General features: G+C 48.1%; 7 protein-coding genes across 11 annotated transcripts in view; 4 read left to right on the top strand and 3 right to left on the bottom strand.

The window, feature by feature from the left end:
- Positions 1–1012: 1012 nt before the first annotated feature.
- On the top strand, positions 1013–4361 carry LOC128262971 (mucin-2). Of its 3 annotated transcripts, XM_052997575.1 has the most exons (3): positions 1013–1098; positions 1171–3685; positions 3737–4361. In XM_052997575.1, the coding sequence occupies exons 1-3, from the start codon at positions 1071–1073 to the stop codon at positions 4272–4274; spliced, it is 3081 nt and encodes a 1026-aa protein (XP_052853535.1). In that variant the 5' UTR covers positions 1013–1070; the 3' UTR covers positions 4275–4361. The 3 variants fall into 3 exon arrangements, with proteins under 3 accessions (XP_052853535.1, XP_052853534.1, XP_052853536.1); XM_052997574.1 differs by having other exon boundaries at positions 1171–4361; XM_052997576.1 differs by lacking the exon at positions 1013–1098 and having other exon boundaries at positions 1555–3685.
- A 1641-nt stretch (positions 4362–6002) lies between these two features.
- On the top strand, positions 6003–7657 carry LOC128262981 (uncharacterized). The gene is made up of 5 exons (XM_052997599.1): positions 6003–6341; positions 6421–6696; positions 6764–7164; positions 7226–7411; positions 7471–7657. The coding sequence occupies exons 1-5, from the start codon at positions 6243–6245 to the stop codon at positions 7655–7657; spliced, it is 1149 nt and encodes a 382-aa protein (XP_052853559.1). The 5' UTR covers positions 6003–6242.
- Positions 7658–7680: 23 nt separating this feature from the next.
- Positions 7681–15758, bottom strand: part of LOC128262990 (probable 39S ribosomal protein L24, mitochondrial) — a 53823-nt gene continuing 45745 nt past the window's right edge. Inside the window, exons 2-5 of the mRNA XM_052997611.1 lie at positions 8626–8759; positions 8357–8510; positions 7904–8293; positions 7681–7840 (exon numbers count right to left, since the gene is read on the bottom strand). Coding sequence (XP_052853571.1) covers positions 7725–7840; positions 7904–8293; positions 8357–8510; positions 8626–8709 — 744 coding nt within the window. The 5' untranslated portion in view covers positions 8710–8759 and the 3' untranslated portion in view covers positions 7681–7724. The remainder of the gene's footprint in view (positions 7841–7903; positions 8294–8356; positions 8511–8625; positions 8760–15758) is intronic.
- On the top strand, positions 9013–11644 carry LOC128262980 (geranylgeranyl transferase type-1 subunit beta). 2 transcript variants are annotated; one of them, XM_052997598.1, is made up of 4 exons: positions 9013–9140; positions 9372–9483; positions 9549–9699; positions 10477–11644. In XM_052997598.1, exons 2-4 carry the CDS (start codon positions 9374–9376, stop codon positions 11404–11406), a joined length of 1191 nt encoding a protein of 396 aa, XP_052853558.1. In that variant the 5' UTR covers positions 9013–9140; positions 9372–9373; the 3' UTR covers positions 11407–11644. The 2 variants fall into 2 exon arrangements, with proteins under 2 accessions (XP_052853558.1, XP_052853557.1); XM_052997597.1 differs by lacking the exon at positions 9013–9140 and having other exon boundaries at positions 9170–9483.
- LOC128262984 (F-box/LRR-repeat protein 15) lies at positions 11517–13092 on the bottom strand. 2 transcript variants are annotated; one of them, XM_052997604.1, is made up of 2 exons: positions 12195–13089; positions 11517–11875 (listed from the first exon to the last, which is right to left on the bottom strand). In XM_052997604.1, the coding sequence occupies exons 1-2, from the start codon at positions 12968–12970 to the stop codon at positions 11710–11712; spliced, it is 942 nt and encodes a 313-aa protein (XP_052853564.1). In that variant the 5' UTR covers positions 12971–13089; the 3' UTR covers positions 11517–11709. The 2 variants fall into 2 exon arrangements, with proteins under 2 accessions (XP_052853564.1, XP_052853563.1); XM_052997603.1 differs by lacking the exon at positions 11517–11875 and adding an exon at positions 11882–12088 and having other exon boundaries at positions 12195–13092.
- LOC128262987 (serine protease 1-like) lies at positions 13581–14503 on the top strand. Its single transcript, XM_052997606.1, has one exon. It carries the CDS (start codon positions 13586–13588, stop codon positions 14459–14461), a length of 876 nt encoding a protein of 291 aa, XP_052853566.1. The 5' UTR covers positions 13581–13585; the 3' UTR covers positions 14462–14503.
- Positions 14825–15666, bottom strand: LOC128262993 (serine protease 1). Its single transcript, XM_052997614.1, has one exon. It carries the CDS (start codon positions 15638–15640, stop codon positions 14858–14860), a length of 783 nt encoding a protein of 260 aa, XP_052853574.1. The 5' UTR covers positions 15641–15666; the 3' UTR covers positions 14825–14857.

Consider the following 15758-nt stretch of genomic DNA (forward strand, 5'->3'; position numbering starts at 1 on the left):
CCCCTTAACGCCCTCCCTCGCCGACCTTCAGTTCGTTGGGGCTGCATGGTCGCCGATTTCCAGGATGGCGCAGGCGCCGAGATATTGTTGCGAGTTCCCATGTTTTGCTCGCCTCATTCGGGGGTAACAATTCCCATCAACAAGTTTGCAGTTTGCACTCCCACGATTGTCTACACTTCGCCAGATTATGACTTATTCAAAGGCATTTTCTTGACCTACTAATTTCTGACACCCACGAGTTTAAATGCACTCAAATGCATAAACGACATGCGGTTGGTATATATATGTTTTTGTATAGGGAATGCTGTTCAAACTTCAGTGGATGTTGATACCGACGTTTTGTAGCCCCTTATTGATATTGAATCAAAATCATAAGACTTTAGAGTTTTAATATATTTTCTTGAAATTGATTTATTTAAAGCTATATTTTGCATACTTTTCGGGCTCTAAGAAATATTGTTTTGGGTTGTCTAGAATTATTATAAAATATATAATAGAAAAAGTTATAAAAAAAATTACTGCCGAGCAAAAAATATTGTAAAAATAAATATTTTTAACAAGTTTGAGCAATAATCAACTCATAATTCATCATAAAACTTTATGAAATCGAAATAATGTGTTGTTCTGCTTATTTCGTACATAATAAAATTATTTCTTGATTTCTGTATTGATGTTTAAAAACGAGATAACATTAATTGACCTTTCTTTTTATAAACGAGCTATGATTTCCGTAAATTTGTAGATAAGAAACATATTGTGCCATGCAGTGGAAAATTTCCTGTCAATCTCCAAATTTGCATCCTGCAACGACCGTTAACTGTGGGTTGATTTAACAATTGTATGCATAAGAAACGTGCCGAAAACGGCTGTTTTAGTAAGCTTGCCCAAACATAAAAGTGAACCTGTTTATACAACTTTTGCCCTATTTATAAAAAGTTAAATGCACAAAAGAAATATTTGCACACATGTAAGGTTTGAGCAAACTGAATTTCGGCAGAAATGAAACCTATAAAAGTCGTACGCAGTGCCCCTCTTAAAGACTATCATCGCAAATTGCAAGGAGTAACAAAATGAAATTAGCGCTCATCTGCATAACTGGTAAATAGTATCCATATTTCAATTAAGCAGAAACGCTGTATATGTTTAAATAACAACACTCTTTTATTGTAGTGAGCATTCTGCTCATACAGTTTGCAGAGGTAAAGGCAGATTTCGATTTGCAGAATCTAAAGGATGGTCCCGTGGAGGAAATAGTACCCGGAGATGATGGTGACACAATCTGGGATCCCCAACCGATGGAGCCGTGTGTCTGTGAGGATACAACCACAACTAAAAAACCGAGAACAACCACCAAAAGAACCACAACCACAAAACGAACCACAACGACGAAAAGAACCACAACTCGAACCACTAAAAGGACCACAAAACGAACCACCACCACGCCAGCCACTCCGGATACTACAGATGCGCCTATAACGACCACGGATAGCGGTTGCTCCGATCAAACTACTACAAGCAGTACCGATACATCCACCGCCACATCCACCGATACATCCAGTGACACAAGTACAGTGGTATGCACCGACAACACAACTCCGTTGTGTACTGAAATCACTACACAAAGTTGTACCAGTACCCAAGAAACGTCCACTGCATTACCTACTAGTACCTGTACCGTTGAAACTTCTACGGCGGTTCCTACATGTCCCTGCAGCGTTCAAACTACAAGTTCCTGTACAACAGCGACTTCCACTGCAGCGACTTCCACTACCCCAACACCATCTACTTGCACCACGACCACAATGTCTCCTATTACAACACCTTCCTCTTGTGCTCCAACAACTACCACTCAAAAATGCACCACAACTGCGTCTACATGCGCCCCAACAACTACGACAACTACAACATCAACCTGCGCCCCAACAACTACCACACCAATATGCACAACAACATCGTCCACAAGTCTCCCAACAACTACCACTCAAAGATGCACAACAACAGCATCTACCTGTACCTCTACTACTACAACAACTCCAAGATGCACAACAACCGTAACGACGTGTGCCCCAACAACTACCACCCCAGTTTGCACAACAACATCATCCACAAGTCCCCCAACAACTACCACTCAAAGATGCACAACAACGGCATCTACCTGTGCCCCAACGACTACCACTCCAAAGTGCACTACAACAGCATCCACATGTGCACCAACCACTACTACTACTCCAAGATGCACAACAACCGTATCCACGTGTGCGCCAACAACTACCACTCCAGTATGCACAACAACAGCATCTACCTGTGCCCCAACCACTACTACTACTCCAAAGTGCACTACAACAGCATCCACATGTGCACCAACAACTACTACGACTCCAAGATGCACAACAACCGTATCCACGTGTGCCCCAACAACTACTACAACTCCAAGATGCACAACAACCGTATCCACGTGTGCCCCAACCACTGCCACTCCAGTATGCACAACAACAGCATCTACGTGTACTCCAACAACTACCACTCCAAAGTGCAGTACAACAGCATCCACATGTGCACCAACAACTACTACAACTCCAAGATGCACAACAACCTTATCCACGTGTGCCCCAACAACTACTACTACTCCAAAGTGCACTACAACAGCATCCACATGTGCACCAACAACAACTACTACTCCAAGATGCACAACAACCGTATCCACGTGTGCCCCAACCACTGCCACTCCAGTACGCACAACAACAGCACCTACGTGTACCCCAACAACTACCACTCCAAAGTGCACTACAACAGCATCCACATGTGCACCAACAACTACTACAACTCCAAGATGCACAACAACCGTATCCACGTGTGCCCCAACAACTACTACAACTCCAAGATGCACAACAACCGTATCCACGTGTGCCCCAACAACTACTACAACTCCAAGATGCACAACAACCGTATCCACATGTGCACCAACAATTTCTACTACTCCAAGATGCACAACAACCGTGTCCACGTGTGCCCCAACAACTACTACAACTCCAAGATGCACAACAACCGTATCCACGTGTGCCCCAACAACTACTACTACTCCAAGATGCACAACAACCGTATCCACATGTGCACCAACAACTTCTACTACTCCAAGATGCACAACAACCGTATCCACGTGTGCCCCACCAATTACTACAACTCCAAGATGCACAACAACCGTATCCACGTGTGCGCCAACAACTACCACTCCAGAATGCACAACAACAGCATCTACCTGTGCCCCAACGACTACCACTCCAAAGTGCACTACAACAGCATCCACATGTGCACCAACAACTACTACTACTCCAAGATGCACAACAACCGTATCCACGTGTGCCCCAACAACTACCACTCCAGTATGCACAACAACAGCATCTACGTGTACCCCAACAACTACCACTCCAAAGTGCACTACAACAGCATCCACATGTGCACCAACCACTATTACAACTCCGAGATGCACAACAACCGTATCCACGTGTGCCCCAACCACTACTACTACTCCAAGATGCACAACAACCGTATCCACGTGTGCTCCAACAACTACTACTACTCCAAAGTGCACTACAACAGCATCCACATGTGTACCAACAACTACTACTACTCCAAGATGTACAACAACCGTATCCACGTGTGCCCCAACAACTACTACAACTCCAAAGTGCACTACAACAGCATCCACATGTGCACCAACAACTACTACAACTCCAAGATGTACAACAACCGTATCCACGTCTGCCCCAACAACAACTACCACTTCAGTATGCACAACTACAGCATCCACATGTGTCCCAACAAGTACCACTCCAATGTGCACTACAACAACACCGACATGTACTTCACAAACAACACCAACGCCTGGTCCCACAACGACTCCAACGATTTGTACGACAACCCCAGCGATTACCATACCCACGACAACCAGGACAACACCTCGTCCGATAACCACGACGCGTCGTCCTTGTCCCTGCCGGCCCCAACCTCCCAGCCAGATCCCGCCCTGGTCTTGGTTGTACCCCTACCCATCTTACCCCAACCCCTGGTGGCCCTGGCAGCCCAGCCCGAATATCCCGCAGTGGCCACAGTTACCGGGTAACATGCCGTATCCTCAGTGGCCATGGCCTCAGTGGCCAAGACCACCAGTAGTGACCCCCACATCCGACGAATGTGAAAACATTTGCGAAAACCTATTGAAGGGTGTGAAGTACCAGGAAGATCTTATCAGAAGATGCTTGTGTCCACGTTCATAATTAAGTAAGAGGTTTTTAAAATATATATGTTATTAGTTTAATTGAAAAATTGTTAAATTGTATTTTGCTTTAATTAAATGTTTGTTATTTATGATTATGATGTATTTATGAATTTGTTGAATGATTTTGATTAAACAAAAGCCTTAAAACTTTAAATAGAAGTTTACGAAGTTAATTTCCAATTGTTCAAACACGCAAATATAAAATCCTAAAGATAATATAATATTTTATTAACATTGTTAAATTTGTAAATGCAGTAAAGCTGTACAAAAGGTGTATTTTTACAAACCTCTTTCCTGCAGATAAGGGTAGATGGAGGGTATGGAGTATATATAATATTTACAGCAGGACTCGTATTCCATTGAGCTGTTCATGCTGCTACCATTTCCTGCTCTCCTCATCGTTAATTTCCAGAACGGCGCAGGCGCTTGCAGTGTTTTCTGGATTGCCATGTTTTGCTCGCCTTCTTCGCTTTCCCACAAAAACTTAAGCGCCATACATCAACAAGTTTGCAGTTTGCACACCTCCTTTTTTCGCCACTTGGTCAGTTTATTACTTATTTAAACTTAGTCACATGACCCATTATTTTCTGACGCCATCGCGTTTCGGTGCACTCCATTGCCCATGCGACATGTGGTCGATCTACTTATTTGTATTCTACGTGATTGCTCAAGAGCCCGTAAAAGTTGGTAAACCACGTTTGGACAGGTTTAATGACCAACTGTCAAGGGGATTAGGAACTCACTCCATATTAAATTTGTTCAGCCACTAACTGGCAGTGACAAAAAATGGATTTAAGTGAGAAAAAAAGCTAGAAATTTATGGAGCTTATCAAATTCTCAAGAACTGTTTAACTTTTCAAAAGAATTCTTCTTGAATGCCATAACCGCTAAAAGCCATCAATTGATCTAAAGATAAACTGCTTTCATAGAACAATAAATGTGTTCAATCAAAAACTTTCTCATTGCCAAAAATAATACTACAGGTTTTGGTAATATCAAAAAATAATTTAAAGAAAATCAATACCAAATATTTTATAGTATAAAAAATATTATATTAAGGAAGTAATGAATTTAATAGGACAAAATTTCCCTACAAAAGGTGTTCCAACCTCACTAAGCGTTTACCTTTCCTCACCAGAGTCAACCCTTAATTTGCTGGTAATTTATCAAAATCTAGATTATTATCCTGCTGATGGATTATGTTTCGAGTCGATTAGTACCCAATTTATAGAGGACTTCGCCACACTACCACTAAAAGTTCGTCCTTCATTCGGGTGAGCTTGCACATTTCCTACACAATGAGCAGATGTTAATGGCTGCCTTTTTGTTGTTGTTTTTTGTTAACTTGTTAATACAAATACACAGTGTGCCAATTCACAAATCCAACAAAGTGTGGTGGACACACCAACAAAAACAGCTAGCAAGGCAAATAACAAGTTGTTGACACACAAAAGGTTTTCGGGGTGAACCTTAAAGCTCAAGAAAGTTAGAACACTATAATTAATTTAAAAGGAATTGCTTAAAATTCGTTTGACAAAAATCAATGATTTTTACATTAAGAATAAAAAAATATAAATATATATAAGCATTTATAAAAAAAATTATACGGAATTGCGTCAAATTTTTTTAACATCAGGTTGATATACATGACGTATGCGTAATATTTGTGAGTACCAGTCCACTCTAAAGAACACACACACGTGCTGGCAAAGGGGGTAACGCCAGATTCATTCCCTAGCCTTCCCAAAATGGGTCGGGGGTGGATTTGGTTTGGCCCTGCTCAGTGGGTAGCGCGCAAAAAAAATAATTTTGTTATTGTGTTTTCCCTCATAAGTGGACATGACAGAACCACGAAAGCTCATTCAGCGCTGGACAGGCGAGCTGAAAAGGTTTCGAGGCGGAAGATGTCATCGCCCCCAGAACGATCCACCTTCGTGCAGCACTTCGGACACTTCGTACCTGAGCGATGGGCTGCGGCTCCTCAATGGATACGCAGACGAATCCTGTAGTCATGGAGGTCACCTCGGAAATGCAACCTCGTCAGAATGGCGCCGCTGGAGTATTGGTAATCGTGCTTGAGCACCTTCACACCTTCGCACCTCACGCCTTAATCTTAATCAATATGCCTTTCTTTGCGCTACCAGAACATTGTCGAGCAGTATGTGCGCTTGGACGAAAAGATCAGCAAACTGGAGGGCACCTGTCCGGGTCCGCGGATGGCCACCGCCGAGGCCTGGGTGGAACACCTTCAGGGCAAGCACGAGGCGATGCTGGGACTCGAGGGAATGGGCATGGGTGTGGCTCCGATGCGGGAGAGTCAGCGGGAAACGGAGGAGGAGACGCTGACCCTGCCGAATTACACAACGGGCCGGCAGGGCGACCCAATTGTGGCCAACACACCCACAAAGGACCTGGCCCAGGTAAACGACCTGCCATTACCGCCTGTGATGAAATTTCCCGTAGTATATTATTAACTTCCGTTAATAGCTAGCCTACAATCTGGGCGTTATTGGCGATGCCCGAAAGGCTTCCATGCACGAGGACTTCTTTGCCAACCTGAGCGAGTCGGCCTTGTATTTGCTCAGCATTCGTTACTACGGAGAGCTGCTGGAACACACCAAGCAGCGTCTAAAGACTCTGGTCGAGAGCTATGCGGAGTTGAACGAGCTGTATGTGAGGCAGGATGGGATTATAGCGTATATAAGCGGAGGAACCTACATGACCCGACTGGAGGAGAGCATAGATGAGCAGTTGGAGACGGCCCGGGATACAAGGGATAAGCTGGGCAGCGCCCTGGAGCAATGGTGGATCTGTGGATTGCTGCTCCGAGCTGCTGCTAACTCCTCCACTCAAGCATTGAAGCATTGGCGACAGCTGGGCAGGATGATGTGGGTTGCTTAATGATAACTATTTGACTTGTATTATTGACATGTAGATAACTCGTTTTAGCGATCCCAAACAGAAACTGCAATGGGCTTTGGACAGCCGAAGTCTACTCCATGCCTCCATGATCTCTTTAGAGGCGGCTCAGCTGGCTTTGCCGCATGTGGAACTGAAGTACATTAGTCATCGCCAAGTCGTTGCCGTCAAGCACTGTAATACGTATCTAATTACAGACATAGCCAATAAGGCGAGGTGAGTTATCATCCTAGTCTCATGCGAAATCTTGTCCAATGTAAGGTGAATCCTTTTAGATATGAACACACAAGTCGCGTCTTTACCAGCTACGAGTCGAACATATCCAAATCCTGCACTTGGCTCTACGAGACCTTCAACAGCACTCTGCGGCCCGACTTTGACAAGGCGGAGCAGGCCGTTAGCAGATTGGCCAAGACGCTAAGGGATCATCGCGAGGAGGTCTTTGGCACAGTGCGCAAATGACAAGAAACTAACTGGCTCAATAATGTGGGTTGTTTGTACATTACTTTAATAAACAATAGGCATAGCATTAGTACCAATAGCTCTTGGCTGGCGTGCGTTCCTCCTTGATGCCCATTTCCTCCATGATGTCCATCTCGAAGGTGGACAGCTTGGGCTGGAAGGTGATTTCACCCACCACAGCACCTAAAGTGGGCAGAAACATATGGCATTACATAAAAAGTATTGATATATGGTGATATAATTTACCCGGCGTATCCTTCTCCCTTTCGATATAGGCATTTGGTGTTTTGTAATCGTGCGTCTGGTTGTTTGTCTCTGGCACGGGTATGATCCTGCCCGATCGCATGGACACGCGTACCTTTTCGCCCTCTTCCGTAAAGCGCCACTCGAAGTCGGTGCCCTGCAGATCGGATGGATCCACCAGACGGATGTCCTTGGTGACGTGCAGCGGTGCCTCGGACTTGATTATGATGCCGGGAAACTCCTTCTCACCGCCCACCTTGCGGTAGTGCCAGTTGAGGCCCTCCACAATGACCCAGTTGCGCTCGGGGATCACCTGAGTGACGATTCCCTGCTTTCCCTTGTCCTTGCCCACCAGGACTTCGATGCGATCGCCGCGGAAGAAGCTCCAGTCCTCTATGGGGATAATCAAAACACGTTTGAGCAGATTTTAAAGTATATCATAGACCTTATGCTTACCAATTGGTTCCACCAGCACCTTGCGACGCACTGTTCCGGGCATATTCTGCTGCCGGAAGTGTCCTGTCCACGGACGGTTTGTAGTGTATCGGAAGCGCTTCCGCTCCACAGTGCGGGGCAGGTAATTAACTTCCTTCGGCGTTTGCCAGTACACCTGTTTAAAATTTATAAACATTTTTGGGTTCATAAATGCGGCTCCATTTCCCATACGATCTGTTACGTGAGTCGCTCGGGGCAAGTTCTTCAATGAAAAGGGACTTTCGGCTTACCTGCTTTTTGCTGCGCTCCATGTATTCCTTGGGCAGATTGGAGAAGTTCTTCAATTTGCTGGCCAAAAATTGTGTCATACGCATTGTGTTAGATTAATTCAACAATTAACAAAAACTAAGAAATTAAATGCGGCTGCTGTCAGCTGTTTGGACCTAATGAAAAGCCATTCACAACGAAAAGCAGCTGTAGAATTTTTTGAGTGTTTATGCGGCGATTTAATTCAAAAAATATTAATATGTACAAATTTCATAAAAGACATTACAAAAAATCTTAAAATAACATTAAATATTTTTATGTATAAACATTTTTGACCAATATAAATATTATTACAATTTAAATAAATATAGATAGATAACAAATTCTTTTACAACCAACGTATGCTCAGTGTAAACGATTTCGCTGTGATTGGCAAATACACGAAGAAGAAGCAGCTGATATTTGTGCTGCTGCTGGTTTTTTTATCGTTCGCCGCAGCCCTAAATTGCGATGCAAACCGGCTTATTATAAACAAAAGGTAAATGCTAGACCATATAAAAGTGGGCACGTGCCAGTGCAGCTCCATTGGAAGTCGCACCCGCGTACGGAGAGCGTCTGATCTGGGCAGCACCAACTCATCCATCCATCCATTCGAGAAGGGCCTCGCTGCGCTTAGTCATATCCATATCACAGCACTCACACCCAGATAACCCAGTTCCTGCCCAGACATAAGTTCGTAGAATAACAAGCAATATGTCCCACCACATAGATATGGAAGACCACGCCGATCCAGAGCCTGTGCTGCTCTCCAAGCACGCCAAGAACCTGCTGCGCTTCCTCAATCTGCTGCCGGCTCGCATGGCCTCGCATGATAACACCAGGTGAGTGGGTGGTCCTGTCATGATCCTTTCCAGCTGGATAATCATTTCCCTTTTTTCCGCCCCAGGAGCACCATTGTGTTCTTCGCCGTCTGTGGCCTGGATGTGCTCAACTCCCTGCATCTGGTGCCGCCTCAAATGAGACAGGACATCATCGACTGGATCTACGGCGGATTGGTGGTGCCACGCGACGATGAGAAAAACTGCGGTGGCTTCATGGTGAGCATAATTTCACGTCTGTCAGGTGAACAAACACCGTGTTGGCAAGACAAACACATCCCATTCGAACTCCTTATCTTATATACGTGGCGTGGCAGCAGACACTGCGGCAGACCTTGTCCCATCCCCCAGTATATTGGTTGTTTATCCAGCCAGTTGATATGCGAGCAGTCGTATTTCCTTCTCCGAAATTCAGCAACAAAGTTTATTTTGTCAAGCTTCCTGGTTACAGCCACTTTAAACCTCCTTTGATGGCTTTAAATAATGAGGAAATTAACGTCATAGGATACTAACGATTTGTACATATGGTTTTTTAATACTTGACCAAGGGGTCACGTTTATTTTCCCATCACACCATGTCAAAATACCTGCTTGCACATGGTATGTACAATGACTGATGATTTAATAGTACCAAAGACTCAGTTCTAAATTTATTGCTCAATTTAATTGCTCAGTATAAAAATTTGTATAACGATTCATTAAATTTGATTTATGAGTGTGGGTATTTTTTTGTTTAAGTTTTTTAGAACAAGAAGAATCTCTATAAGGAACACCTTATACTAAACTAGAATTCAAATTGCTAATATTTCGACCTTCACTGTACGAATATGCATAATTGTAGGGGAGTTCTCCATTTGCGCAGCAGCTTGATTCACCAGAAAACAACCCCTCCCACCGCCACCTTGGTTTTATCGAACAATGCTTTATCAGCGCCGCCAGAGCAACATGCAAAACCACTTTAAGATAGATAGATCAACTAATTGGAACTCTTTGCAGGGCTGCCGCGCCATGGTGCCGAAAAGCGAGGACGCCGAGATCTTGGAATGCATGCGGAAGTATCAGTGGGGTCACCTGGCTATGACATACACCAGCCTGGCAGTGCTGGTCACCCTGGGCGACGATCTGTCCCGCCTGGACCGCAAGAGCATTGTCAACGGAGTGGCGGCAGTTCAGAAGGCGGAGGGCAGCTTCAGCGCCTGCATTGATGGCAGCGAGGATGATATGCGTTTCGTGTACTGCGCCGCCACCATCTGTTACATGCTGGACTACTGGGGCGATGTGAACAAGGAGGCGATGTTTCAGTTCATCATTCGGAGCCTGCGGTACGATTACGGTTTTAGCCAGGAACTGGAGGGCGAGGCCCATGGCGGCACCACGTTCTGTGCCTTGGCAGCACTGCATCTAAGTGGTCAGTTGCATCGCCTGGATGCAGCCACGAAGGAGCGAATGAAGCGCTGGCTTATCTTCCGACAGGTGGATGGATTCCAGGGACGCCCAAATAAGCCGGTCGATACCTGTTACTCCTTCTGGATTGGTGCTTCACTCTGTATTCTGGACAGCTTCGAGCTAACGGACTACGCCAAGAATCGGGAATACATCCTGAGCACACAGGACAAGTTAGTTGGTGGTTTCGCCAAGTGGCCGCAGGCCACACCAGATCCCTTTCACACATACCTTGGCCTCTGCGGCCTGGCCTTCACCGGAGAACCCGGTCTGAGTCCCGTGAATCCCAGTTTGAACATGTCCATGGCCGCCTACGTCCACCTGCAGCACCTGCACGAGCAGTGGCGATCTGGAGATGGTCGGGGCGACGCAGACCTCGGTCTGAGCTCCGGGCTCGAGCAACAATTAAAGCTGGCGAAGAGCGGCGAAGCGAAATCCACCACATCGACTACCTCTAGTTCGCCGTTGATTCCGGCACAATGATGGGAATCCGCACAAAGTCCAAGGGGAATGTTAAAGCACACTATTGTATTTAGATTGGCCGCATTTTAGCCACGCTTTTTTACCTGTATTTTAATGCGAAAAGCTTGAGCTTTTGGAGAGAAAGATGATTAACTAAGTATGTTTATTGTACAGCCTAAATTAATGTTAACAAAGTGTAAAATTAAGCTTAAAGGTAAATTAAAGCGTCCCATGCCGAGGCATGTATTTACAGCGAAAACATTGGCTAGCCTCGAAAGCCTCCTTGGTAAAGTTTATTGGCCCGGAATCAGGGGGTTTAATATCTCAAACCTGCAGGAACAGGCGATGGTGTTGCATGGTCGGCATGTAGCCCATGCCGGGTCGATCGATGTGGACTCGTCCGCGGAGTGGGGCCAGCACGCGCTCCGTGACCAGTGGACAGCGCTGCACCATCAGCGACTGGAGCAGTGGACAGCTCTGGGTGAGGGAGCTGCGGAAGAGGGGAGAACGGAGTGGAGGCTAGTAAACAAGAAAATCGCTGGGATAGAAGTCGTTCAGGTTGTAGGCGTTGTGTCCCACGTCTTGCTGTGGTCTATCGATGAAGAGGCACCGCTGGCGAAGCGGCGCCAAGGAGAGTTCCGTGACCCGCGGACAACGGCGGATGAGCAGGGTCTGGAGACGCGGACAGTGCACTGTCAGAGCGCTGAAAAATACGCAGATGCGGATGCAGATGCAGATTCGTTTCCCCAGAAACACACAGACACAAGGCACGCACGGGATTACAGAGAACGGGACCAGGGATTACTTACTGCACTCCATAGTCGGAGATGGCCGCACAGCCGATCAGGTTGATGTGCTCCAGCTCGCGGCAATAGTTCCCGATCTGGATGAGCACCTGGTCGGTCACACTAGGCGTATTCGCCAGCGAAAGGACGGTAAGTTTGTTGAGTTTCCGGAAGAAGATGATCAGGCAGCGTTCTCCGATGGCTCCGCAATACGAAATGTCGAACTCCACCAGCTTGCTCTGGTGCAGGGTGAGAGCATCCACGGCCCCAGTGGTCAGCCACTGGCACTTGGACAGCTTAAGCACGCGCAGATCCTTGCACTCCACGATGATGGGCTGGAGCGAGAGGGCCGTGATGTTGATGCACTCGTTCAGGTTGACGGCCCACAGGCGTTTCTTGTTGTTGGCCAGCAGGGGGAGGAGCAGCTCATCCGTCAGCCAGCGGCAGCAGGCCAAGTGGAGCACCTCCAGCCGGCGGCAACAGCGGGCCAGCACTCGGAAGCCCACATCGATATTGCTTGAGTTGTTCCCGGAGAGATGCAGTTCCTGCCGCTTCTCCAGGGCAGCCTCCACAAAGCGGAGCGCGGTACGCGAGCAGCAGCGCAGGTTGAAGAGATCCTTGAGCGACAGATAGACGGCCACCTGAGGGATAAGCACATCATCCCAGCAGACGTCGAACAGCGACCGTGGTGCGGGATTGGACAAGGAAACGAGTGGCCTTGGGCTGGGTGTCCTCGTTTGGGAGCCGCCGCTGGCCATCGCCACCAGATGGGCCTCCTCCTCGGGATGCAGTGTGCACATGCTGCCGCGTCCGATTACGAGATCTGCTCTCCGAACCGAGCACTTCCAACGCAATCCTCAGGTGCAATGCGAGAACGTAATTGTATTGTTTACTTGCATTCAACCAGCTGTTTGCCATTCACACAAAAACCTAACTTATTAGTGTGACCCTTCTAGACGAAAACAACTCTTTAGCGTATTTTAACCAGTATTTCTACAAAATTCAAAATTCAGTGATAATTCAACTTGGTGACCCCGATTCCCTTCTTTTATAGTTCCATGCAACCAAACCCTGCATCAATGAATATTTTTACATTGATTTTAGGAAAGGATCTAGTCCCGTTTCTTTTATCCCACTGTATTCCACCTATAACATCTTTGAGGGATGTTCCTTTTAAATCTAATCACCCGATGGCAAAGACGAAGTTGGTGACTCCCACCATCATGTTGAGCCGGATGGGTGGACGGATTGGAGAGTGCCCAGTAATGACAGTGCCGAAAGGTGAAGGCGGGCGAAATGAACCTGATAAGATAGCCGCTCCGCAAGACCAAGTGGATTGAACTTTCGAGTGGCGAAAAGGAAGATCCGCACCGATATGATTAGGCGGTGGGGTATATAAATCACTGCCAAGGCGCATGCCATCCAGTTGTACTCAAGCAATTGTAATCAACATGAAGCTGTTCCTCACTGTCCTGGCCGTGGCCGTTGCCTGTGCCTCCGCCTCCGCTCTGCCCCAGAAGGTGCAGCCGGTGCCCCTGAAGGACGCCGTCGTGGGTCCCGGAGGAGCTGCCTCGATCGAGGGTCGCATCACCAATGGCTACGGCGCCTCCGAGGGCAAGGTGCCCTACATCGTGGGCCTGGGCTTCAGCAGCGGCGGCGGTGGCTGGTGGTGCGGTGGCTCGATCATCGGCCACAACTGGGTGGTGACGGCCGCCCACTGCACCCACGGCGCCGACTCCGTGACCATCTACTACGGAGCCCTGTGGCGTCTGCAGCCCCAGTACACCCACACCGTGGGCAGCGGCAGCTTCCGCCAGCACTCGCACTACAACACCAACAACCTGAACAACGACATCTCGCTGATCAACACCCCGCACGTGGACTTCTGGCACCTGGTCAACAAGGTGGAGCTGCCCAACGGCAACGAGCGCTACAACAACTTCGCCTGCTGGTGGGCCCTGGCCTCCGGATGGGGCAAGCCCTGCGACAACTGCGGCGTGTCCGACTACCTCAACTGCGTGGACTCCCAGATCATCGACCGCAGCGAGTGCGCCGGCGTCTACGGCACCGATGTGATCACCGACCACGTCATCTGCACCTCCACCCCCGGCGGCAGGTCCACCTGCTCCGGCGACTCCGGCGGTCCCCTGGTCCTCCACGACGGCAACAAGCTGGTCGGCGTCACCTCCTTCGTGGCCGCCAGCGGATGCACCTCGGGCCTGCCCGACGGCTTCACCCGCGTCACCAGCTACCTGGACTGGATCCGCGACCACACCGGCATCTCCTACTAAGCAGCTCTCTTTCGCTTTCGAAGTAAACTGTTTCGCATTTAACCGACGGTTGTTTTATGAATTTCCACCTATAAGAAATTGGACTAAGGGTAGTAGATCACACACGATGATTCATAGGTTGTCATTAAAGGGATAGAACATCAGAAGTTGGATCGTAAGAGATACCTTTATCGAGGGCCTTATCATTGTTCTGCAGGACTTAAGAAATATTCCTTCTATTTAAGGCTAGAAGGTACGTCCCTTTTTGACAACAATTCGAGTTTTAAATGGTTGTACGTTGGAAATAGTTTTTTTTTCCTATTTTCATAATCAGTTTACTCCCGATCCCTACTTTACTCTAAACAATTAAAACCTGCAAGGGACTTGCTCTTCAAATGCTCGATTTATTTAAGACTGTTAGTAGGAAATGCCGGTGTGGTCGCGGATCCAGTCCAGGTGGTAGGTGACGCGCTGGAATCCAGCCGGAGCACCCCACTGGCAGCCGCTCGCGGAGACGAAGTTGCTGACTCCCACCAGCTTGCTGCCGTCGTGTGTGACCAGGGGACCGCCGGAGTCTCCTCCGCAGATGGACTTGCCGTCGACGTTGCGGGTGCAGATGATGTTGTCGCCCACGTTGCCGTAGGTCCAGCCGCACTCTTCGTTGTGGACGATCTGGAGGTCGACGCACTGCAGCCAGTCGGGCAGCGGGCTGCCGTCGTAGGTGCCGCCCCATCCGCAGGCCACGGCCCAGTACTCGTTGTAGTTGTTGTAGCGGTCGTTGTAGCTGGGCAGCTCCACCTTGTTGACCATGTGCCAGAAGTCCACGTGCGGGATGCGGATCAGGGCGATGTCGGCGTTGGAGTGCTTGATGAAGTTGCCGTTTCCGACGGTGTGGGTGAACTGGGCGTTGGTGCGCCAGGTGGCCCCGAAGTAGACGGTCACGGAGCCGGCGTCTCCGATGCAGTGCTCGGCGGTCAGGACCCAGTCGTGGGCGATGATGGAGCCACCGCACCACCAGCCTCCGCTGAAGCCGAGACCCACCGTGTAGGGGGCCTTGCCCTCGGGGGCGGCGTATCCGTTGGTGATGCGGCCCTCCATCTTGGTGGCCTTGGGCAGGTCCTTCACGAACACCTTCTCCTCGAAGGCGGCGGCCGAGGCCACGGCAAGGGCAAGGGCTAGAATAGCTAGGAACACCTTCATCTCGATGTCGACAACTGGCTTCTGTTCCCGGAGTAGCCGCCTTTATAGGCATCCGCGGTTCGGAGTCCTATCTGCCGCTTAACAGGGCTCGTAAATATCCCTCGAGAGACCCATAAAT

This window comes from Drosophila gunungcola, unplaced genomic scaffold (assembly GCF_025200985.1).
Source record: "Drosophila gunungcola strain Sukarami unplaced genomic scaffold, Dgunungcola_SK_2 000001F, whole genome shotgun sequence".
NCBI classification, from domain to species: Eukaryota; Metazoa; Arthropoda; class Insecta; order Diptera; family Drosophilidae; genus Drosophila; species Drosophila gunungcola.

Coding starts and splice junctions, on each gene's coding strand:
- LOC128262984 (XM_052997603.1), bottom strand. CDS start 12,970: ATGTGCACACTGCATCCCGAGGAGGAGGCCCATCTGGTGGCGATGGCC. Junction 12,089..12,194: donor ATCTCCGACTATGGAGTGCA/GTAAGTAATCCC, acceptor CGTATTTTTCAG/CGCTCTGACAGTGCACTGTC.
- LOC128262993 (XM_052997614.1), bottom strand. CDS start 15,640: ATGAAGGTGTTCCTAGCTATTCTAGCCCTTGCCCTTGCCGTGGCCTCG.
- LOC128262980 (XM_052997597.1), top strand. CDS start 9,356: ATGTCCCACCACATAGATATGGAAGACCACGCCGATCCAGAGCCTGTG. Junction 9,484..9,548: donor GCCTCGCATGATAACACCAG/GTGAGTGGGTGG, acceptor TTTCCGCCCCAG/GAGCACCATTGTGTTCTTCG. Junction 9,700..10,476: donor AAAACTGCGGTGGCTTCATG/GTGAGCATAATT, acceptor AACTCTTTGCAG/GGCTGCCGCGCCATGGTGCC.
- LOC128262981 (XM_052997599.1), top strand. CDS start 6,243: ATGGGCTGCGGCTCCTCAATGGATACGCAGACGAATCCTGTAGTCATG. Junction 6,342..6,420: donor ATGGCGCCGCTGGAGTATTG/GTAATCGTGCTT, acceptor TTGCGCTACCAG/AACATTGTCGAGCAGTATGT. Junction 6,697..6,763: donor CCACAAAGGACCTGGCCCAG/GTAAACGACCTG, acceptor TTCCGTTAATAG/CTAGCCTACAATCTGGGCGT.
- LOC128262971 (XM_052997574.1), top strand. CDS start 1,071: ATGAAATTAGCGCTCATCTGCATAACTG. Junction 1,099..1,170: donor AGCGCTCATCTGCATAACTG/GTAAATAGTATC, acceptor CTTTTATTGTAG/TGAGCATTCTGCTCATACAG.
- LOC128262987 (XM_052997606.1), top strand. CDS start 13,586: ATGCCATCCAGTTGTACTCAAGCAATTGTAATCAACATGAAGCTGTTC.